We start from the raw sequence: 24,838 nt of genomic DNA on the forward strand, positions 1-24,838 counted from the left end.
CAACAAACACATCAGGAAGCTCGATTTCGTCGAGAAGTTTCCACACAAACCTTCCGTATTGGTAAACTAGCAGAAAGCTAGCGGAAAAGGAACATGTGCACCCTTGCGTTACCTTGGGAGTCTTTTTTGGCCCGTTTTCATGTGCAAGAAACACATGGAGTGTGAGTGCCATCGAAAGGAATGTGAGTGGTTCTGCTGCAGTGCATCATACCGTTGCGCGTGTGTAAGCAGTACGTCGAACCGTTCCGGTTCCGCCCGTCGGCAAACTTGTTGCGGAAAACCTTCTGAGCTAGGGATGAAACTTTTGAATTTTTTTCCCCCGATCGATCGATGCTGGGCGAATGGAACATTACACCACAGTCAAGTTCTGGCGGTAAGACGTCAAGCTGAAACATCTATCGATCTTTTTGGGCGGTTGTTTATTGTGGTCCCCCCTCCCCGGTCTACGAAGAGGTTTGTTAATTTTGTTGAATTAACTACCACTTTACTTCAAATAATACATTTTTAAACTGCGGTGTGATTGGTTTTTACCTCGCACGAAGATTTAAACTTGTAGTAAAACAAATTTGATTAGGGTTTGTAATCAAAACCTCAACCTTCATACCATCACGTTCCACTAAATGAGAACTTCGGTAATAAACTTGCCCAAAAGACATTACGAGTACTAAAAATGGATGAGCACTGGACCTTCGTATCATACAAAAAAAAGCATTTAATTCGTAGTGGCAAGAGTATGCCAACTCTCGAACCCGTTCGAGCAATCTAATCAACCGTTGGAACCATTCCCCCAAAAACTACCAAAAAGGCCGATTACACTATCGTCGTCTATCATGCCCTTAACGATAGAAACATTCAAAATTATAGGTTAAAAATGGCTGTAACCGGGGGCACCGAAATGCACACAATCGTTAAGAGTTCGTTTAGTGGCTGGTTTCGCTCGATAGACTGGATGTAAATGTGATGGCATTACAGCACCAGGAATGGTCATCTAGATAAAGACATTGAACCGCAACCAAACCGTTCTTAACCGACGTGGGGGGAAAATTCTTATTCCGTAAAACTTTATGTGCCGTTCATTTCCCTCCTGGTTGAACGTCGAAACAAATAAAATTGAACCGGACGTACTGTGTTATCTGTAAAGATGGGTAGCGACAGCAGAAAGCACCAGCATCATGCACTGTGTAGCACGGTCACGAAACACGAGTACAAGAAAAACAGCTTCCCAGTCGTAGCTTGTTAACTTACAAATAATGTCGAACGCCTTCGTACTAGTGATGGGTCGTACGATTCATTTGATGGCACGATCCGGAGCCGGATGCATCCGGATCGGAATCGACTCCGACCCTTCAGAAGTGCAGCGGGTTCGGACAGATCCGAAAATGCAAGTAGGTTCAATAGTTCCGATCCGAACTCGCTGCACCCATGGATCGGAGTCGCTTAATGTAGCTTGCACCTACTGAACCTGCTCTGATCCGAGTCCGATCCGAACTCGCTGAACCTACTTCGACCTACTGAACCTACTTCGACCTACTGAACCTACTTCGACCCGAATCCGATCCGAACTCACTGCTCCCGAACTGGTTCGGATCACTTATGGATGGCTCCGACCCGGTAGGTTCGGGTCGACACGCCCATCACTACTTCATACAACACTTCTTTGCAGTCCCTATTTTCCTCCCACTTTCATCCAAATGTACCATGGCCCACTGCCTCGCAAAAGGCATAATTTTCCTCTACATCTGGTATCGCATGGTCAAGAAAAAAAAATGGCGAAGAAACATTGCGCTTCCGGGATAGTCCTGTTTTTTCCATGTAATAGGACACTTTGCCCTCCGTTGCGTCTTGGCGACAATTCGGAAAGACAACGAGACCTGATCACAATGAATAGCAATGAAGTTTTATAACCCATGAACTGTGGGAAAAACTATTACCGTATGCGTAATGAGAGCCTTGGGAACGTGGGGGGGAGTTCGCTGGGCTGAGTAGCTGGCAGAAACAAGAAGAGTGTTAAACGTGCTCACACTTTTCAAAGCATCATGTCATGCCACGAACAACATGGATTAAAGCCTGTACCGGACCACTTCAACAAATTCCGAACGATTTGTTTCAGGGTTTTTGTGAGTAGCATGAATCGGAAAACTTCAAAGGTACGATCTTCCAGATGGAATCCTTACAGAGGGATTTTACATAACTGTGTTACTTGACCTGTGAAATATATTACGGACATTTGTTTTCCATCGATGAATGATTGATGACTGCATATTTCAAATATTTATCGTAAAGCGGAATAAAAAAAAACTTTGAACGTCACAGTTAGACACAAAAGGTGCATCTTATACCTACGTGGGAAAATTGGGAAAATTAATTGCTGTCAATGTAGTTCAAATTCCCATCTTAATGAGCTAGTATTGCAGGGTTTCACAATACCTTTAATGAATTATTTCTGTAAAGAATTATTTATTATTAAATTTTTTAATCTGCCATAGATTTGTTCGTTTCCGTGGTTAGGGATTTTCAGCGATATAAACACGTAGATCAAAAGTGAGCAATTTTTATGGTAAAATGATTATCTTTTTTGTGGATTCCAAGGAAATAGCTATTGAGGTCGTAGTGTTACATAAAACGTTATATTATTTGAAAAAAAAATGTTTGAATCATTTGAAGAATTTTAATCCCAATTTGAGAGTTCTAGTGCAAGTGTTGAGATAGCATACCACAAAAATTAAATCGTTTTCCACGGATGCGAAGTATACATCAAAATTGTTGAAATAGTTCTTTTCCGAAATGACAAATTCCGTCGAAATTTAAAAATAAAGCTGTGAAGCTCCCTTTAGCAAGAATCCTTTATTCATTTTATTCCTTCCCTCACCAAACCATGGCTCTTGCACGTTCGAAAAAAACGCCTGTTTAATCGTTCGAACTAAATTTTCAATTGGATTTCGAGTACGCTGCACGAAAAGAGACTTGTAATTTAAATATTTCTGATGAAATTAAAAAAAAAAACAAATAAAAAAAAACATTTTAATTTCTAGAACCACTTACAGTACAAACGCATTTGTTTTTGGGGAATTTCTCGCCCTTAAGGGCAACACCTGGTACACATACATGGGCGCAAATGAAAAATGTGCTCTTTGTTTCATTGAACGTTCATCATCGTTTGTCTTTACTTTTTTTCCCCCCGGAAACCCCATTTCAGACACCGAAAGCGTATGGACGACGTTTTAAAAAAAAACTGTGTTTTGTACAAGGGCATCAAGGATTTTACACTTTTCAGGTGGTCTAGTAACGGCAGAGATGGACCATTTGCACCCAGACCACCTTTTTTCTGTGTGTGTGTGATTAATGGGGTAACGTTCGTTTTCGACCATTCGTCCGCTAACGCTAAACTCTCGCGCGCTAAACCGTCTACCGGAAGATAGACGAATGCAAATGACACAAAAAAGTGGCTTGAATAATCTACTGCAAAAAAAAAACCGGAAACTCGTTTGACCAAAAAAAAATCCATTCCTGTTGGGCAAGCTGTGGTTTTCACGGGTTGGTTTGATAAGAGAAAAATCTGATCGAACAGGAGAGAGAAAAAAAATCAATAGTAGGGATAGAATAATCTCGCCTACCTAAAAACCCCATACCCATACTATCTCGAAGCTGGATTCGAAATTGGAAAAATATTCCACTGCTAAACCGCAAAAAGCTAAAGATGAAATTTATTCGATAGATCTTCCTTTCGGATTTTCTTTTTTCTTCCGCATTTTTCACTGCCATTCATCGGTTTCGGAGCCCGCTTCTAAGCGCAAACTTTGGCTAAAAATAGCTCAAAATAGAAACAGACGAAATACACACACACGCACGCACACACACACTGACAAACGTCCCCAATTTTAGTTTGTGAAGCAGAGGCCCCATATTAGGGCGGCAATTATAGTGGGACAAAAAAAAAGGTGGGCCCGATTTCCCTCGAGCAAAAATTGGCGTACCCCAATGGAGCGACTGTCATCTACCCAATTTGCATGCCGGGATACATTGCAACCCGTGTTCGTTCGCATCACAGCACGCCGGAAGTACCGTCCGATTCGGGCCCGTTCTTTTTCGGGCAAAATCCGGTGACTCGCAAATTTCAAGTGACTGCCGAATTCATGAATATGGAATGTTGGTGAAACGCTTTCTTTTTTTTTGGAGGGTGGGTATGAAATGAGACGAACGAGAAACATGAAACTAGGAGGGAATTTGTCGACAGATGAATGTGTTTGTGTGAGTTCTTGATTATCGTTTTTTTTTTCACTCTCTCTCTCTATTGCTACGGGGTTTTTTGGTGCAATAGTAAAATGATTGCATTCACTGATTTCCTTAAGATGGGTTTCATCTGTCTGGAAAATTTACACATCAAACAAAACGAGGAAAATCCCCGAGCTTTGATGACATGATGTGTGAATTCGTATTTTCGCTCTTTCTTCTTCACGCACAACTACCCTACCATGTTGAAAGGATAGACGACAAGTCTACTGTTTCTTTTATCTTATCATCGTGCACAAGTGTGTGTGTGTGTGTTGAGCTTACGGTACAATGAACTACAATGCACTAACTTTCGGGTGATAAGAGAAATACACAAAAAAGCGTAGCAAGAGAGAAACAAATGAGGATGAGAGAACTTTGTGCAATTTCAGTTCACTGCGCAGTGGACACAACGCACATTTGTGTGTATTTTTGTTAGCCGATTGTAACCAAAGATTCTTCCACTGCCGCTGTTTGTGTGACTGCTAAGCGATGGGTAATTGAACTCAATAGACAATACCCAATTTTTAGACAAGAGAAGAGGCAGACAGAATCATCTGGTTCGAACATCATATTATTTTTTTCTTCTCATTTCTGTTACAAATCGTCTTATGAACGGAATCTGTTATAAATAACCTGTTGAAATTTCAATGAAAAATTTATTTTAATATTTTGACAGCAACACAGACAGATTCCCCTTAAACATCTGATAGACTTTTGAGAATTAGCTTCTTGTAAATCTGTCCTTTTGCTTGTTGGAGAAATTTTCTACAGCAAAAAAAAACAGTTAACGAAATTACTACGGAAGTAGAACTCGCAAGAAATGCAAGATTGCAAGCACCTCCAACACTGGAAAACCCTGTGCCGGTGGTATTGCTGCTCCATCAACTCGAAATCATTCAACTTAGTTTTATGAGCGTGTTCTAAAATATTCAAATCATTCACCGAAATTATACCTCCGACGCTGGATTCTGTCGCCGCCGCTTCACCAGTTCAACCCGGCACAAGGCCACATTTGGCCACCGTACACCGAGCGTGTACGAGAAAGGCGGCAAAACGTAGACGGGAGTACATCGGACCGGGTTGGAAGATTTCACCGGAAAACTTTGCCTTCTCTTGTGTCAACAAGGCGCCAGTACATACACACTGCCACACCGAGGGAAGGTGCGAGACAAAGTGAGAGAGAAAACATTTTACAGCACCAACTAACTAGAACGCAGTGCGCTGCGTTGAAGGATAATTGCAACGGGCACTCAAAGAGACCTACCAGCTTTTCAAGATAACTACAGTTGAAATATTTGATGTGCAAAGTTTGACATGCAGAAACAACACTTCTGGTACGCTCAATTAGCTCACTCCTTAGCATAGACATTGATTACTATCCCGAAGGCAAATGTTATACTTATGTCGCCCAAGCAGCCCGTACCATTCCGGTTCACCATTTTTGCCGGGGTTTCTTACAGCTGTGAGACATGGTTTAATCTAACGGCAACGGTGAAGACACACTTTGATGGTATCCATTTGCGTGTGCACAGAACAAAACTTTTAACATGAAGTTCTGGAGTTAACGAAACATAATGGCTGCATATCCAACATATCTGCTCAAGCTACCAGCAACTTCCACAAAAAAAGGAACATCCTGTAATTTGGATAGTTTCGGTCGCTCATTTATCTTCGTCTTCGGTAGTTGCTGAAGAGTCACAGTTTAGTTGAAGATATTTGGTCGGAACTAGACTACATCCACTTGAACCTTTAATTGCATACTTTCCACCAACACCCTAATGCGCTACGTTGGGAAATGATCTAGCACAACCACCTTCTTTTGAACTCGTGCCGGTGTACAGTCGATTTTCCCCGAATTCTGGATACATGCATTACAATTATGTTGATTTTTCCGTTTCCATTCCGTCACCGCCCTTCATTCGTCCTCAACGTACCGTTCAAGCGTTCAAGAATATCCAGGAAAGCACATCATCCGTCAATCCGATTATTCTACGATTACTCTTTTTACGGTTTGGTTGTGAAAGCATCCCAACGTGGAGTTTCAAATTAAACAAACTTTTTGAAATCTAACTTATCTTCTTAAAAGAAGAGTCCACCAACTCAAGGAGATGCCCATATTTACATCAGTTCTCCATTTGAACCTTGGAGTGATTCTTTCGGTTCGGCTTAACACGATCAAATGACCGGATCCAAACCTCCATTCTCAGATCTCAAATCTCTGGATGTTCCAGAATCTTCTCAAACTGTCTGTGATCATATCCAGTCGAAATGTTTATTGTTTACCCGAATGAGGCCCAAAGTCCTCTATCTAAATCCTCTCATCACCAGATTAGAAGGTATTTCTTGTAATCAGGACGAACTGGCCAACACGTATGCCGACGAGATCTCGGTGGTGACAACATCCCTTCATGGTGTTAGAGACCTCAATTTGGTGCTGAAGGTTGTCCTGATCACTACCAAAAACCCTTCAACAGATTATGATTGAAAGACTTCCGGATGCAAAAGTACCCCTGGAGTCACCTTCCGTAAAATGGCGATGGCTTTGGAGGATCATTACCAACCACTATTTGTCGTCCAGAAGATCCTGAGATCTACTTTATTCATACGTCTTGGTGACCAACAAGATCCCATACGGATTGCTGATGCAGAGGATGGATCGAGCGTCTTCGTCCTCCTCAGTATGCTTTCAGGTAGAATTCCTGGAACACATGTTTGGAAAGTGCCCAAGAGTATCTTATCCTTGTATGCTCCAAGCAATACAGCAATAGAAAGAGTCTTCGTCCTCCTCAGTATGCTTCCTGGTAGAATTCCTGGAGCACAAGTTTGGAAAGTGTTCGAGGGTATCTTATCCCTGGAGCGTACTACTGCAACAGAGAGACTCTCCATCCTCTTCAGTATGCTCCCAGGTAGAGTTCCTGGAGTACAAGTTTGAAAAATACCCAAAGGTATCTCATCCTTGGAGCATACTACAGCAATAGAAAGAGTCTCCATCCTCCTCAGTATGCTTCCAGGTAGAATTCCTGGAGCACAAGTTTGGAAAGTGTCGGAGGGTATCATATCCTAGGAGCATACTACTTCAAGAAATAGAGTAGTCATCGTTCCGGACTATTCCCTAAACTTCCTATCTCTCCTCTTACCTGTTTTAAGTTAAATTAGTTGAAGTAAGAGTAAGAAGTCATCCACATTATTGGAAACAACAAGCCCATGATGTTGTGTAGCTATTCTTAAATGTTCCTCGTAAACCCTGTACACCATCCCTTCATGTTTTCCATTCATTGTCTAAACTAATATGTGAGATTTCTTTAATAAACACTTTTATAAAAAATGAGCCCCAGTAATAATGTTAGAAATTTTGTTTAGGATGAAAAACGAAGGAAATGCGATGCAAACTATACATCTCGGCTGTCATCAACCCATCATTGCCGACATATTAAGAAAAGCTATAACATCATTTGGCAAACTGCTACGGTACAAAGCAACCGTTGAACGGTACGGTACCACTTTCAGGTAGCTTTTTACCTTCTCCATCAGGCTTATCGTGTCATGCTGGAGGTTCAGTGTCGCTGTCGCAATATGATATCACTGTAGTGAATTAAATACACGGAAGACGGACAAAAGCCGTTTACAGACATTCCGCGTCCTGTGCCCTGTCTTGGCACACCGATGCTAAAAAGGAGGTTTAAGTACCGTTCCCTTCGCTATCTTACACCTTTGACCTCGATGACACATTCGTAAAGCGGCGGTACACTTGCAGCAAGTAAGGAAGAGTGAAGAGTGGAGCGTGTGTTAATGATTAGAGCCAGCAAAGACAAATGTGCGCGAGCGGAGTTTATGTGCAAAATTCGTGCAATGTGGTAATGAGTACAAACTCGACAGTGGCTCTTGGAAGCATGGCGAAACTTGTTACATACCTTCTTACAGGCAATACTGGTGTGCTACATAAATTATCATTAATATTAGTGAGAATGCATTTCACTTACGTCCGGCTCGTACATCATGTTGCGCGTTTAAGTCTGTTAGCCGTCACATGATAAACAGTTGCTCCCGTTCCGGCCATTATTCATCGTGCAGCGGGTACCCATAACCCATACACACGTTCCACTGCGAACGTCAAGCAAACGAGGTGCGAACCATAAGCGAAAACATCCCAAGAGTGCTGAAGATGAAAATGGAAAGCAACGAGCGAAAGGGGTTTCCAACCATCGGGGTCGGAATTTCGCTAAAAGCCTACGGGGTTTTCTACCGCTTTTTTTTTGTTGCTTTGTTTTCACTAACAAACGAAAAACGGCCCAAGAGGGAGGGGGGGGGGGGGGGTGAAAACAACAAACACACGTGTGCAAATTCCTTAGCCAACCTTAGATCCCGCACTAAATGGATGCGGCCAGTGCACCTGCCAACCGAGGCCAGCGTTATTTCACTCAACTTTTTAGATCTCGCCACTTGCTTTTCTTGTTGCTGTAGTTGATCTTTATGCCTCTACACACCCACCAGTGCTTTTAGTTCAAACAGCATTTCGCTGTTTGCTTGCTTATACATACAACAGACCTCATTTATCCCTTCACTTACAAAGATTGCTAGCGCTTTGGTATTTATTTTTTTTTCTTCTTTCTCTCATCTTGTTCTGTTGCCGCTAGATAGACGCCTTCTCATTAACTGAAACGACTAGAAAAGATATAACAGCGAACGAAGAAATAAAAACACAAAAAAAACACAATCCCCGACACGCGACAAAAAGCCCATTACCATGTGAACTTTGGACTCGAGTTGCACCTGCTCCTTATTGTAATATGATGTATTTTCTCAAGCCGTTTCACTTTGCGAAAAATGTATCACACAGTGTTGAAATAATATCACACGACATATGCCGGACGTTCTTGTACCGTCCAGGGCAATGGTTTATTTTTTTTAGTTAAATTTTGCAATTCAATTTTCGTTATTAATTTTGAATATAATTTTTCAATTTTTGAAAACAATTTTCGTTATTAATTTTGAATTTAATTTTTTAATTTCTGAAAACAATTTTCATTATTATTATTCTATTAATCAAAAAACATTTCATCCGTAATTGGGAGACCAATTTCTATTAATTTTTATTTCGAAAAAATTAACTAAATTAACACTAGAACTACCAAGCGTTTTAAGCGTTTTTTTGTTCGTGGATGATTTTTAAACAATTTCGAAGAGTTGGAGTATAATTTGTTGTTTATTGGGGATCTTTCTATAGAATATATATGAAAAGTCATGTTACAACCCCCTTATGATTGTTTAACAGCCAAAAACAATTCGATGAAAATGAAGCGTTTCTGTCAAAGTGACTGGTCCGGTCGTTCTAGTGTTAATAAAAATTTTGTTATGACAATTTTTTCCATAATTTACAATAGATAAATATTTTCTTTTGAATTGAAATCATAGTACCTGTAATATATTCCAATGAACATTTTTTTTCTTCTTCGACATTAACTTGTTCTCGAGCTACTTACAAATATAGATGTCATAGTTTAAAATAAAAAAAACAACAAAAAACCTCTGCCAAAAATCATCCCAACAGTTTCATGAAAAATACATAAGCTTGTAAAAAAACCCTACTAAAACAGCGATTCAGCGCTTTCGAAGTTACCCATCGCGATGCGAACGGATGCGGGCACTTTGCCCATGGCACAGAGCGCAAGGATCGCTCACGAAAGCAGCAGCCTTTGGCACTCTGGTTGTTGTTTTTTGTTTTGTTTCTTGCACAAAAACGGGGAAAAAGCCGGTAAAAAGTAGCAGAAAAACCACAACGTTAACATCCGAAACACAAAAGAATAGCAAGAAATCCGGCACGCCCACACACACACACACACGCACAATCACGGTTTTAGAGAGAGCAACAACAACAGCAACAGCAAAAAAACTTTTCTTTCTTTGACGCCGCTTACAAAGCCGCCCGACCGTATCCAATATTTTCCGCCTGATCCGGAATGCTAACATCGCCAGGAGTAGATTTTTAGTAGACAGTTGGAATGGAAACAGGGTGACTAGAAAGACAGGATGGGATTTTTTTTTGGTGGAAAATTTTCCGCTATACGTCGGCGTCATCTGTGGCGACCGAAAGTCTGCCGTTTGCTCGTTTGGGCTTTGCATCAGTTAACCTTGTGAAAAACGCTAAGCAAACAGGCGCCTGCTACTACTACACCCACCCTCGCCGCAAACATGTACACTCACATGCCTATAAAACGTTGTTCTATGATCCATAAACTTATCCCTCGCTCGGTCTCTCTCACGTTTCCTGTCTCACACCAACAAAAAAAGGGGGAAACGAAATTTGAAAAGAAGGAAAAAGAAAGTATCAACCACTTTTTCCTAGCTTCTTACCACTGATGCTCTGATCCGCATACAGAAAGTGTTTTTTTTTGGGAGGTATCTTCTAAAGCTCAGCCTTCCTTGGCCTCCCGGTAAAGGAAACAGCCCCAAAAACCGAATGTCTAGGCGAAACATTAATTTCAATAAAACTCGGAAGTAATTTTCCCAGGGTCATTTCGGACCTTTTCGCGCTTTTGTGCGATTTCAGGAACGGGTATGTGTCCCTTTTGTCCCTGATCCCTCCCAAGAGGAAAAAAAAGAAGCAATATGTGCTTGGCTTTTATTCCTTTCTCCCACCCCTCCTCACCCGAGTTCCGGTTCACGGTCGATAGCTCAAACCCACGGGATTGACCATTTTGGCCATGTCATCGAAACGGAGACGAGATAGAAATGAAATTCGTATGGTAAAACCACATCAACCCAATCATAACGAAAGATCAGAAAGACTGTGCGAATGCATGCAGCAGTTCATATTAAAAGAAAACGAGTGGAAAAAAACGACGCCCTAAAGGCAATCGAGTCCCCAAAAACTACATCGTAGAAATTGCTCCTTACGGCACTTTCACTCCCCATTTTTTTTTTACAAATACAAACTGTACAGCGATGGAACCATGTTTGCTGTGCCGTGAAATAAAAAAGAATTTAAATAAAAGCAAATTACATGTTCTGTAATTGTGCGGCATAGTTTACGAAGCAGAACATTCGACCCTTCCCCCCTTTCCGCACGGTGGGTTTTGGGTGAAATCTTTTCAAACAAGTTGATGAAGCCAAACATGAAAGAGGTTTTTAAAATAATTCTCCCCTAATTGCGGCATCCTAAGAGAGGCTAAAGATAAGAACAACAGGGGAAAAAAAGCTCCAACCAACACACATCTGCATGCTGGGTAAGTGCTTCAGCGCCAAAACAGCCGGAACCAGCTGTACCATCGAAAAACTAACGACTGCCATTTCATTAAAAAAAAAACAAGCTTGCCCTTCTATTTGCATTTCGATCTTGTATCCTTTCTTTTCAACCCGAACCCGGCCGCTACACTTTTTGGCTCGAGAAATTATTGCCACATTGCCGGTTGGCATGATTATTTTGCTTTACTCTTTGCCTTTAAAATTAAGAAGAGAAAAAAAACGCCCCGCGAGGCTCGCTGCAACTATTTGCATGATGCCCAACGAAGCACGTACTGGCAACGAACGTGTCACGTAGCGGGCCTTCCAGGGTTTCCTTTTTTTTGTTGTTTTATTCCCCATTGGCGAAGGAGTTTTTATTAGTTTCTATACAACCGCTTTGCACTGTGCCGCTCTACTCAAGCAACAAAGGAAATAAAAAAGTTTAAAAAAAGCACCAAGTACTGGGCGTCTCCATCGGGGCCTTGGCTGCTGTGTGCTCGGTACATACAACTCGAAACGTGGAATTTATTCGTGGTTACAGTACAGCCTGTTTGTACGCTGTTTTATTATGTGCATCTTTCCTTTCTTTCTTCCATTTTTCCCGTTCGTCCTCCATCCGTTTTTGACCATTTCTCTGAAAAACACCATGCGCCTCCATCAAGCAGCTTTGAAATGAATTGCACACACACACAGAAAACCGGGTAGCACAAAGTGCATTCAAATGGTGGGTATGGTTTAGCGATAAAGCAACTGTTAGTTTCCGGCGCACAAAAAAAATAAAATGGGCAGCAAAAAGAGCAAACAATTCTCACGTGGCCATCCAAACGGAGCTGCGAAAATGAGTTTCCTTTGCTGTGTTTTGTTGCATGATGGCGAAACGCGCCACATTTGAGTAGCACTTGTGTTCGGTAGGCAATTCTTTTGATGCTTGAAAAGAAATCCGTTATCCTTTAAGTGCGGGAAGAAAGAAATGAAAAAAGCGCGCACACACACACACAAGAAACGAGCTACATTAAACTGTTGCAACGATATTGTGATGCTTTCCTTTCATTAAAAGCATGACATACTGCTGAATATGAATGTGTAGTATGTACGAGGTTGCAGGATAAATGCAAGGGTATCGTTTTACCTTCGTTTATTACATTTGTATCGCATTTAACTACTTCCTGCTCTTCTGCTCAACACTTTTTACGTCCTAATTCGTAATATCCTGCCACCGTGAGCAACTATCGCATAGCAAGCATACACTGCTTGCGGAAGCAAGGTAGCTCAGCTTCTGGCGTATGGGCCAGAAATTTATTTTCCCCCCTCATTATTCCTTCCCTCCCCCCTCTTCAAGCATCTTCTCCATCGCTCGTTCATAATCGAGCGAAAAGCAAATTACTTACTATTTTTGTGCTCTATAATTGCGTTTAGCAAATGAGTGCCCGTGATGCTGTCGTCCCCGAGACGAAACTACGGCGAAATGTTTCAACAAAATGTACTGAGTTTCCTTTTTTTTGCAATTTACCAAAACCGGGCAATGGCTCTACGCTAGTGTCCCTTACACGTTGGGTGCCATTTTCTTCACAGTTCTTTCAGTGTGAGCGGCTTAACGATTTTTCTACCAGCGATTTTCAATACAATTTAGTACACAAAAATACGCATATCGCTTCATCTATGACGAAGTGTATATTTATTGAGTTCACTCGTAAGTTGGTAGTGTTTTTTTAGGAAATTTGACGTCACTTGTGAGCTTTTAAAACGACCAAACTATAACACTTGGTACGAGTCTGTATTTTTCCATCAAGAATACGGTGACATCGGACTGCTCCGGTCTAACGAAAGTGCTTATTCTGTACTAATCGAAAAGCTACTACGATTCGTACTGTGCTTAATGAATCTTCTGAAAAGAGTCTTTCATATGAATCTTCTGAAAAGAGTCTTTCATATGAATCTTATGAAAAGAATAATTTGTTTGAATCTTCTGAAAAGAGTCATTCATTTGAATCTTTTGAAAAGAGTCATTCATTTGAATCTTCTGAAAAGAATCTTTCATATGAATCTTCAGTGAAGAGTCATTTATTCGTATCTTCTGAAAAGAATCTTTCATATGAATCTTCAGTGAAGTGTCATTCAATTCATGAATCGACTCTAAAAAGATTCACGAATCATCCAGGATTCATGACTCTTTGTTATTCAGATTCAGAATCATTGATTCAGTTCAAAGATTCTATCAGATTCATGAGTGTTAAGTTTAAGTCGACATTGATTTAGCTACTCAAACTTATAAATCGCTTTCTCTCTCTCCTTCTCTCTCTCTATCTCTCTCTCTCTCTCTCTTTCTTTCTATCTCTCTCTGCCAATACCACTGCGATATTATTGTCAAATTTGTTAATTTTTTATTTCTTTTATTAAGAAAAACTCAAAAGTAAATGATAATTTATTTTTAAAAATCATTTAAGACAGAAGTTTGTGAAAAAAAAAATTGAAATAAGTATCTGCAATTGTTTTGTACACCCAATAGTACAACAAATCTAGAAGGCATATACATACACCAAATATAGTGTTTCCATCAGCAAACTTCACTGCACTGTGCAAAATGAAAGCGGACGCGCCTCAGTAATTAGTTTTTCTCATTTCTTCACTAGTCCCCGCTTCACGTAACATCTTGCCCGTGCCACATTTATTACACTTATGATTTATGCACCCATACCACCATTCTGTGATGCTCTTTTACCACTGACACACATCACACACACGCGGTATGGTACTGGTTGCAAAAGGGATTTTATGTTTAGTTGCTTCGCATTTTTTTCCCACCCCTGGTGTATCATTCGACACTCTGGTGTGGCTTACAGAGTGTTACAAACGTGGGGGGCAAGCAGAGTTCTAGTTTAATTAAGATCATTTACCTCTCTCTTTTGTCCAGGAAAAATTAACCAACCGAGGCCGCTTTAGGAATTATGGTTAAAAAAAAAAGGAAAACCTCATTCAAAATGGAAGTATAGCTGTGATGGGATTTTTTTTGGGAAGAGTATATCCATAAACAGACATTTTAAAAACTCAATCATTGGATATACATAAGTTGCAATGACTTAACCCACATTGCAGAGCAGAGGTAATTAGTATGTGACGATTTTCTTTTTTCATTACATTTTCCACATATACAGGCAACTTTAATCACCCTACGGTTTCGTCGAAACTATTTTGCCACACCCCAAGGACTTGGGGTCCTGCTAGCTGCGGGGAGGTTTCGTAAAAACGGTGCGTCGTTATCCCTTCGTTATGGATCGCTGAAATAACACACATAGAGGTTTGGGACCGAAAAGGTGAAAATCCTTTACAGCCCCAATACACAGCAGTGACCGTAATCACGGAATCCATACCCCTTTTTGCGTGACCATACAAGCGACAAAATGAACCTTTGATTTCGATTTCATCACGGCTTTTCCCTGGTAATGTGCGTATTTGAAGGGGGAGCGAAATTAAAGCACCACACACATAGATGCTAAGGCGATGCGTTTCGTGCCGCAAAAAAAAGAAATAAAACAAAGCGACGAATAATTTTGTTTTTGCGCCTCTGACCTGATTCTGCGCTCTCGTGCAAAGTACGTGGAGTAAATCAGATGGCTAACATGAGAAGCAAATTTTAATTAAAAACTTTCTCACATTTTCTATCGTATGGAAAGCCGTGGGAAGGAAGGACCTCGTGCCATAATTCTTGCGTTAGATTTCGCATGGGAATTTAGCACAATCTGCCGATCGGAAATCTAAATGTTTAATTTTTATTTTTGTCCCATTTTCAATGCAGGTATCACATACATTGAACCTATCGAATATTTAAATATATTGGCTTCGAAATAATTTTTTAACGATCGACATTATGTAAATTTATATTTTTTTAAATTTAATTTACATTTTGTTAATGCACCCTTACATGCTTCTCCAATTCTAGCAAAAGGCTACAACTTACTCTGTTTATTTTCTCTAAATTTTCCTGAATAAGCTAGCACCAGCATCATGTTTTAATATAGTCAACAAAACATCCCCCAAGCGACAAACGAATCTTTAAAGCATTGCAAGCAGAGAATTAAACATCAACTCAACGCACAGGATGAAAAGGATGAAGTAGCACTCCTGCCAATAATGGCCTGGTGTGGCATTTAGAGACGAAATTAAATTAAGTTTTCATTGTGTTTCATCCAGCGATGGTTTCGCTTTTGTTTCACTGTACATGACCCGGTGATAAAGGTACGGCGGAGAATTAAAGAATGTGCAAAACATTCATCCCTGTTTCACTTTATTCCGTCTATCTATAGGCGACAGGCGAGTCAAAATGGGGTGGAGGGACGCAAAAAAAAACCCCGTAACGAGAGCAACTAAAAACATCAAAACCCATGAACTTTAAAGTAAATTGTGCAAAGCCCAGCAATAATAGCGGAATTTAACGTGAACTTCCAATTATATAATTCCTTTCTCTTTCTCTTTATTGCTTCCCCCCAAATTCTTTTCGTCCTCCTTTTTTCGCAAATTTTAATCCGTGACAGAAACGTTAAGCCAGGATAATGAGGAGGCTGTGAAGCGCAACAAAGCAAAGCTCGAATTTTCACACTTTAATTGTAACGTAATTTCCTCGTAAAATGAAGGATTATTGAGCCAATTCGGAAATATATTACAAGAGACAAGAGTCAATCGATCAATCGATACATCGCTGTATTTCAGGCACGAATTAATCACTTTGTGTCGTAAACGAACTTCAGAGTTTGTTGGACTGCAAGGGTTGAAGTTTATCCATCCGAACTTTAGATTGTTTATTTTTAATTTCAAATGCATTGAAAGAAAGATGAATATACAACGGAGACATACAGATGAGCTATATCCAACCAAAGGTAAAGCTTCGATGACTCTAACGATGCTGCATACAAGATAAGCGAATTCTACGTTAGGGACTGTTCTGGGATTTGTCGTACAAATTTTACGGATGCTCTAGGATTTGTCGTACAACAAACTGTCAAAGAGAGAAGAGACGTCAAATCACAATAAGAAGAAGAAAAACATGAAAAAAATATTATAGCGTGTTTAAATCTGATTTCCCTTAAAAATGATGCACATTGGAGAACTTGTTTCCAACTCATTTCTGTTAGAACAATTTGTTCAGTTTTGACAACCAAGATGCATATATGGAAGATGTACGTATGACATGTTTTACGAGGTTTATAGAAAAAAAAACAGATTCATTTGTTTGACGACAGTTGTATTATCATGATTTACAAAATTTTACAGCATCTTATCGTTCATCGTATACGACAAAATCCCAGAGCAGCGCCTTAGCGAACCAGACCCGGTTTCGTGAAAACAATGATCATGCGCGCGTTACATATCGCAGGCTAAAGGTAAATTGCGAAATGAATGCGATGAATTACAAATCATGTTTGCTTCTGTCAGGTCGATTCCCTTCGAATCGATAATATGTAAAACCAATTCCAAACACACCCGAATGAGGGAGACATTCTGCGAACACACAATTTTGTACCGCTAGAGCACATATTTTTGGGGTGCATTATTATTCTACATTATGAAGCTAACGCTTACCTTTTGTAGGGTGAGTAGTTGTTATTGTCGTTTCAATTATGCATTATCCTAGGGGGGTGCGGATAAAAAATGTCGCATCCGTGCTGTGTCGAATTTGCGTTATTTTACATTTGCTAGAATGTTTCATTGATTGGGATTTAGCAAAAAACCACGCGCCATAGGAAGAAAAATATTCTCTGTCAGACAAATTGAAAAATGAAATACATCTGCTAGGATAATATTCCCCGGTTCTGTCATGTGAAACTGACGCTGTTAAGCACATACACTACCGGGTCGCCCCATTTTGATTCTATTATTATTATTATTGTTTCCTATTTTAATCCTATGAATTACACGCATCTTTACCAAAACTACTAGGCGTCTCCATTGAATAGTTTATAGTATCAAGTACTAGGCGCCTCCATTGAGGTGTAAAATTCTATTTCAATTCAAATAAAGTTGGGCCGTCAAGTAGACGTCAAATTATAAAATAAAACCTCAGTGTTACATTAATATTTTCTTCTTAAGAACGGCCAGGCCGTATGCAGATTTATTTTACCATATAGATGGATAGTCAGTCTTTGCTACGGGAGGACACGGTGCAGATGGAATTTGATACCTAGTCCTATCGTATGGAACCGACACCGTTTATCACATACACCTCCGGGTCGCCTCCATTTTTATTATTTAACTATTATTATAATTTCCTAGTTTAATACAATGAATTATACGCATTTTTACCAAAACTACTAGGCGTCTCCATTGAATAGTTTTTAGTATAAAGTACTAGGCGCCTCCATGGAAGTGCAAATTTATTCTATTGCAATTAAAATAGAGTTGGGCCGTTAAGTAACATCCAGTTATCAAATAAAACCTCAGTGTTACATTATTATTTTTTCGTGTTAAGTACATATTAAGACTTATTTTACCACGTAGCCGGATACTCAGTCCTTGTTACGGAGGGACGGTCCGGATGGAATTTGATCGCCGGTATTGTCGTGTGGAACTGGCTCCGCTTATCACATAAAAAACGAATATCTTTAGCTAAACATAATCAAATATGTAGCTCGTGCCATCCCCACAAAGGGGAAATCACACATGTCGAGATAAAATAGTCATTGAAATAGTCATCGTTATGAGCACCCCTGGGCCATAACTAAGGTGGCCAGTTAATGACTACACACCTTTATGAAAGTAATTAACCAGCTTTCGTTTCGGCGACGTCCACACAAGCAAATGTGCGATGGTCGTATGATGGTATGGGTTGTTAAATCATTCGGTAGGCTCCCTAGCTACAGCCTGTTCCAACCGTTACGGGTGTGGCATTCAAAATGGACCCTTCTGAATGACCTTTTGCCCGTTGCAGTCGTGAACATGCGTGTCATACATTCTGTTTGTGTGTGTGTGTGTTTTTTTTCACGTTTGTCATAAACGTAATAAAAGTGATAACCACAAACAACAGCAGCGAAACGTGTTGACACATCTGAAAGTTCTCGAACCCCTGACACCTGATACATAAAAGTACACCCGCGTTCAGACAGAACCTCGCACATTCTCCCTGAATTATTGAGCAACATCTCAAACCGCTAGTCGGTCATCAAAGGACTAGTAGCGTACATAATGTACGCTTTGCCGTGGGAAAGCTATCCAAACCAAAACCCCGCGTAGACGAAGTTTGTGTCTTCGTATCGTTAATGCTATTTGCGGAATTAGAGCACAAGCATAAAATATATCAGCTCACTTCCGCCGAAACCACCGACCAAACAAGAACGTTCACCTTTTCGGTTTATTCGATATCCATTACAGATCAGCAATATAACTCCCAAAAAACTGATGATCCCGGTAGACGGAGAAATAGTGGAAAAAGTGCTTGTGCTTAGCATGCAACCGACCGTGAAGAGTATGAGGATAGGTGAAATAGTTTCTGTGAATAGCAATAGTCATAACTTCGTTTTCTTATCATTCTACGGGTAACTGCATGTATCCAATATTTTCTTTAACACCTTAACTTTGCGCCTTGATACTATCATCTCGATATCATCATTTTCATGAGATAATCAAGCAAGCCTTGTAATCAACATTCTAGAAACTTCGAGCACGAAGACATGAACAGCTAGCCAATCCGTTTCCAGGAAGCTCGGTCTAAGGCTAAAGTCCTCCATCCACGGCTGCATCCGATCTCAGGTTCGACTCCACCTGATCCATCGAACAAGCTCGATATGCTCCTCTACGCCTCTTTTGAAGAACGAGTCGCTGAGGAGCACCTTCCTGATAGGGTCTGAGGGTTGAGTCCGGCATCTGAGTCCGGGTGAGTGCATTGCGGTCCTCAAGGACTCGTAGCATTGTTCAAGACTCGTACCCGAGGACAACCAGATGTATCAATGTACAATATATCGTGCATTTCTTGTGTTGCTAGAGCCTTCTGAATCGCAGGAATTTGAGGAGTCTATAGTAGACAAGATTTCCATGAAGTTACGATCGTACCAAGATAGCAGAACTCCTCTACCACCTCGAGATCGTCGCCGTCAACTGATACTCTGCTCCCGAGTCCGACTCTATCACAGTCATAGCCTTTGGAAAACAATCAAAAGGAAAGACGATGCAAAAGAAAATGACAAATGTATTCCGATTCATCCACTGTACATACCAACATTTATCTTATGGAGGCGCCCAGTACTTTATACTAAAAAAAAAGTTAGTTTGAAAAAACTGTCATAAAAATCGCGTACGCATACTTTTGCACAATATCTCTTCTCCAAATGACAGTATCCATGTTAAACTATTATATGATACTAATGAGACGACGCAACTCGACAAAACTCCCAGAATGATTTCAAGTCAAAGTTTAGAAACATCATTTTTTTTCACAAATCTTAACTTTGACAGCCTCGTTCTCAGAAACTAGATTAGTTAGAGACTTGATTTTTTGTAATTTTCTTAGTTTAATCCTATAGATTAAAAAACCTTGTTAGGTTTACCATTAATTGAAGGTTGTTTTTTTAATTTCATCCCGGCAAATGCCCAATGTGCACCGTCAAATTAAGCTATAGAACAATTTGTAACTCATTGCGAAATTGTTTTATATTTAATATAAAAAATACCTATTTTCCTAAGCTTTCAAAACAGAATAAGAATTTATACACTTCACAGATATTGTTAAAAAGGGCGCTAAATAAATTTAATAACATTTCCGAAGTAGCGAACAGTCACGCCCCGCTCGAATTTGGCCCGGCCCGTCGACCGAGCAAGAAATAATAATCCATAACTTCCATTCTCTAGCGAATAGTGTACATAACCCTAACTAATACAATAAATCAATACAGCCGCACACAAACACCGTTCAGCCAGGCCGGACAAACTAAATAAATCTGATGCCCACAGTGAACTCAGGGTCAGTGGGCGATTACGAACAAATCGTTCCAGGGACCTTAACGTCTTTCGAAGCAAAGAGATTTACCGCAATGCCGTAACCCTATTAACTAATATTGAATTCCAAGACACAACAATGAAATAACCACAACTGCAGCGCTTATCAATTATCGAAGCCATCGGTACCACACGGTGTAAACACACAATCCGTCGGTCTCTGCGATACGTGTGAAACCCTCGACATGGAGATCAGAGTTTTACAGTTTGTCACAAAAAAGCGAACTCCAAATAATAAAAAAAATATGGCCAAACAAATTTGAGTTGAGATTCACGGCATATCGGGTAGGATAAAAGCATTTTAATCCATTTTAAATCCTCGCACCAAACAACACTCAAACTCTTTAGTCTTGTCTTTAGTATGCAAGCAAAGGTTATGGTCCAAAAAGGTTACGGTATTTGTCACTATGCTTGTTCTATCTGTCAGAGAGAAAGAGAGAGAAGTAGCAAAAGATGCTTGTGCTGGTCTGCGAACGCAAAACTAAATAAAACATTGATAAATAAAACCAAATTTCTGAATTATTTGCTTTAGCCGTTTCGGGCAACCTGATCGAACCAAAGGGGGGTGGGGTTGGGGGGCAAAAAGGGTGAGATAACTCGCTGTCCCTTGTTTCCGAAAACATTTCTCGGGACGCTAGGTCGGGGTTTTTCGCTGTGCCGGGAAAAGGTTGGATAGGTAATCCAAACGCTACTGAAATATAAATTGTTTATTGCCCTAAAGGATACCATACGACCGGACTAACTTCATAATCTAACACACAGACATACATACACACCTACACAACCCTAAAAAAGATCGATCTGCGTCGATTCCTGACACGAACCTGAAAAAGCTAGAGCGAAAAGGAGCATTTAAAAAAAAAGATGTCAGAAACCACGAAACGCTACTGTGTGTCTGGGTATGTGCATGTGTACGTGAGCAGCATTAAGAAACATTTATTGGAGAAAAGATCTTGGTGGTTCTACCCGTTGGTACCGTAACCTCGAAGGTCGTAAATACCGTTCGGGCTCTGTTTTAATCTTTCCAATCTTTTACGCCCGTTTTTCGGAAAAACGGAAAGCTTCCCAGTGAAAACGTTATGGCGCAATAGGTGTGTGATGGAGCACCCTTCATCTACTATTCCTTAGAACGTTAGTTAGCCCCAAACAAATCCCCAAACTCTCTCTCTCTCTCCTCCACCCCGCGTAGAAAACCTAGCCCTAGTATCGTCCATCGTCACCGGTGGCGATTACTTGCTACAGGAACTTTTTTTTCGCTACTTTACCATAGCAAATCATAAAGAAGCAACAAAAAAGTTCTACATCCACCGTACCAATCCACGATCGAAGATGTTACTAAAACCCGAACGGGTGGGAAAATTGACACAAGAAACCGTTCCCCGCGGTAACTCCCGCCGGATGGTGCGAATCTTTTCACCTGCGACTTTTTATGCTGCCTTCTTTGCAGCATTTGGCGATCGCATGAAAAATGGCCCCTCGGTGGGGTGGAGTAAAAACCAGAAAAAAGAAGGGAGAACAACTTTTAGTTTTATATCCATTGCTGGTAAACATGGAGTAATCGAGTGGAGGCAGAAAGTAAGTAATTTATGTATGGAAACATAAGTTAAAATTCGATCATATTTTAGCAAAATCGAACTTAGTACAGAACTTTTCTGTCAAAAAAAAGTAGAAAAAAAATATCAGAGGGACGATCGGAATGAGATTTTATACCCGTTCCTATCGTGTGGAACCGGTGAGCTTTATCACATACACGATACGGCCGTTCTTTTCAGTCTTTAAATATTGATTATTAGAAAACAAAATTACTTAGAACCTTTGCTATAATTCGTATAAAATAGTAAAAAGTTAATATACTAAATATGATTCAACACTAGCAAAATGAAGCGTTTTAAGCGTTTTTCGTTTGCGGTTAATTTTTAAACAATTTCAAAGAGTTTGAATATATTTTATTATTTATTAGTGATCGTACTATAGAATATATACGTAATACTCATGTTTTGAACTACCTTAGGATTGTTTAACCCCAAAAAAAAAATAATGTGACGAAAATGAAGCGTTTCAGTCAAAATGACTGGTCTGGTCGTTCTAGTGTTAAATTAAATATTTCGCATTTACATCGCAAAATGATCATTCTGAGACAGCTTGAAGAATGCATTTTAAATAACATTATTGATCTAATTTGAATCTACTTACCGCCCGTGACTCAGCCAAATCGATGCAACCAACGGTGACGATCACGAAAATGAAACCCCAGAGTAACTTAGGCATGATTACTGTAGAATACTGTAGCAAACAGTACCTATACTGCAAACGTCTTTACCACACGAATTTACTATTTGCACGTTATTTACAATTTACTGTCTTTTTGTAAGATCTTTTGTTTACAAACAGCGAACTATTTTATTTTAATCTGAAATATGTGGAATATAAAAAATAAATAAAAAAAAAGAAATCCAACAAATGAGTCCTACAAGTGACAAACTCAACAAAAAAAAGCTATTTCATTGCAATCTTCTCCGCTTGGCGGTGCTTAAAGGATAGATTCGCTTTTCTAGCCTGGCCCATAACTAGCATGCTTATCCTTTCGCAGCAAAACACACACAGTAGCAATTCCATCGGGAAACCATTGCTTTGACCTTTTTTTCTTTCTTTACCACCTCCTATCTACAATCAGTCTGTTCTTTTTATCTTGCACGTTCCACATTTTCCACAAAGACACAAAAGCGGCTACACCTAGACCATGTAATGAATGATATCTGTTCCGGCGAGAGGGCAGAACATAAAGAAAAGAAGAAAAAAAACCTCCCACCGTAACCTCGGAACCAGTACCTCAAAAGCAGGAAGTACGACAGGCTTACAATGAAATGGTTCTTCCAATCAACCACATCCTGTTTTCGTCGCTTCATCATCCATTCATTCAACTTGCTCACGTAAAAGCAAAAAAAAAAGCGCACTGAAACCGGAAACAACCGAAAAGGACAAGCAGCGAAGGGAAAGCGGCCAGAAAAAGTAAACATAAAAGCAAAACGGCAAAACGAGGCAATGGTTTTGTAGTCGGCAAACCGATCCAATCTTCCACAACTGGATGGTTATCCGAAACGGGTGAGCGAAGTGCAAAACTATATATTCCAGCAGTAAATAGAATTTAGTACCGTGGCATAAAGTATCAACCATTGCAACAGTTTTGCACCGTAAAATAAATGTTTGTTCCAAAAGCAACAACTTCCCCATACACACAGTGGTCCCAGTTCTAACCGAATCAAACGATTGCTACAGCGGCTTAAGATACAAGTGACGAGTTATCGCTGCTTTTGTATTTAAGTAGTCTTCTTATTTTGATAATGCAACACGCTTTTGTGTTTAGAACAGGGTCACTAGCAAGAATTGCCGCCTAAAAATGGTTGATTGGTGTATTGAATTGAATCGCTTTGGAGTGGATATGCGAAATGATGCACGCCGGAACTGCTTGAAAAACACCGGTCGGTGTGGTTTGCTGAATATCTGAACTGAAAACCGTGTATTTTTTTCTGCTCCAGAACCGTCACTAAACTGAGACTAACGCACACGCACAAGCACACAGTTGCTTACCACCGTCAGCGTACCAACGTCAGCGCACCACCGTGGTTGGACTAGCACTGTGAACACTAAGCAGGAGCGAAATGCTCTGTACCGTACCGAATGTGCCGATAGAGTGATGTCCTTTAACGACGTAACGACGTACCGGACGGTCCTTTTTTCCTTTTCTGGCGCTATACTATACCAAACGGCGAAGCCGTTTCTGCAGTGCTCCGGAGCGGCGTTCGGCTTCCCGACACGAAACCCGAACGCTGTCGGCCGAAGTTTCGAACATAAGCGGGTTTTTGGTATTTGTTGCACCGCGCGCACACTGATGTACTAGGCGGCGTGGGTGTGCGAGCAAAGCAGCTCGCTGTCCTTGGGAGCAATAAGAACGTTGCGAATGTTTCGACCCTTGTGCGCGCCCTAGAACGTCCAACGTTGCTGCTGGCATAATATCGAAATTTCTAAAAGATAAATTAGCACCGTAATCACTGTTGTTGTTACTCGCAGTGCCTTCCATTCTTCGGTCCAATCACTTAATTTTGTAATTTAAGTTTATTCTCTAGACATTATTAAATTAGATGTTTTCTGCTTTGCCATGTTGTGTGTGTTTGTTTTTTTTTATGGCCAATTATGTCACACATTTGTAGTACACAATAGGTGTGACAGTGTCAATGTCTTTTCATATCTGGCTTGGGGCCATTTTTTACCTTAGGCGAGGGGAAAAACTGTAGTTTGGATTTATTGCTGCAGGCCCTGCAGGCCCTTTGGATGTCATTTTATATTGTTTAATTTTCGACTCTTTATT

The 24,838-nt window shown here is 40.3% G+C and overlaps 1 protein-coding gene across 1 annotated transcript in view; it reads right to left on the minus strand.

The window, feature by feature from the left end:
* Nucleotides 1-24,151, minus strand: part of LOC125772515 (uncharacterized) — a 76,476-nt gene extending 52,325 nt beyond the window's left edge. Inside the window, exons 1-2 of the mRNA XM_049444143.1 lie at nt 24,061-24,151; nt 22,666-22,882 (exon numbers count right to left, since the gene is read on the minus strand). Coding sequence (XP_049300100.1) covers nt 22,666-22,740 — 75 coding nt within the window. The 5' untranslated portion in view covers nt 22,741-22,882; nt 24,061-24,151. The remainder of the gene's footprint in view (nt 1-22,665; nt 22,883-24,060) is intronic.
* Nucleotides 24,152-24,838: the final 687 nt, after the last annotated feature.

This window comes from Anopheles funestus, chromosome X, assembly GCF_943734845.2.
Source record: "Anopheles funestus chromosome X, idAnoFuneDA-416_04, whole genome shotgun sequence".
NCBI lineage: Eukaryota > Metazoa > Arthropoda > Insecta > Diptera > Culicidae > Anopheles > Anopheles funestus.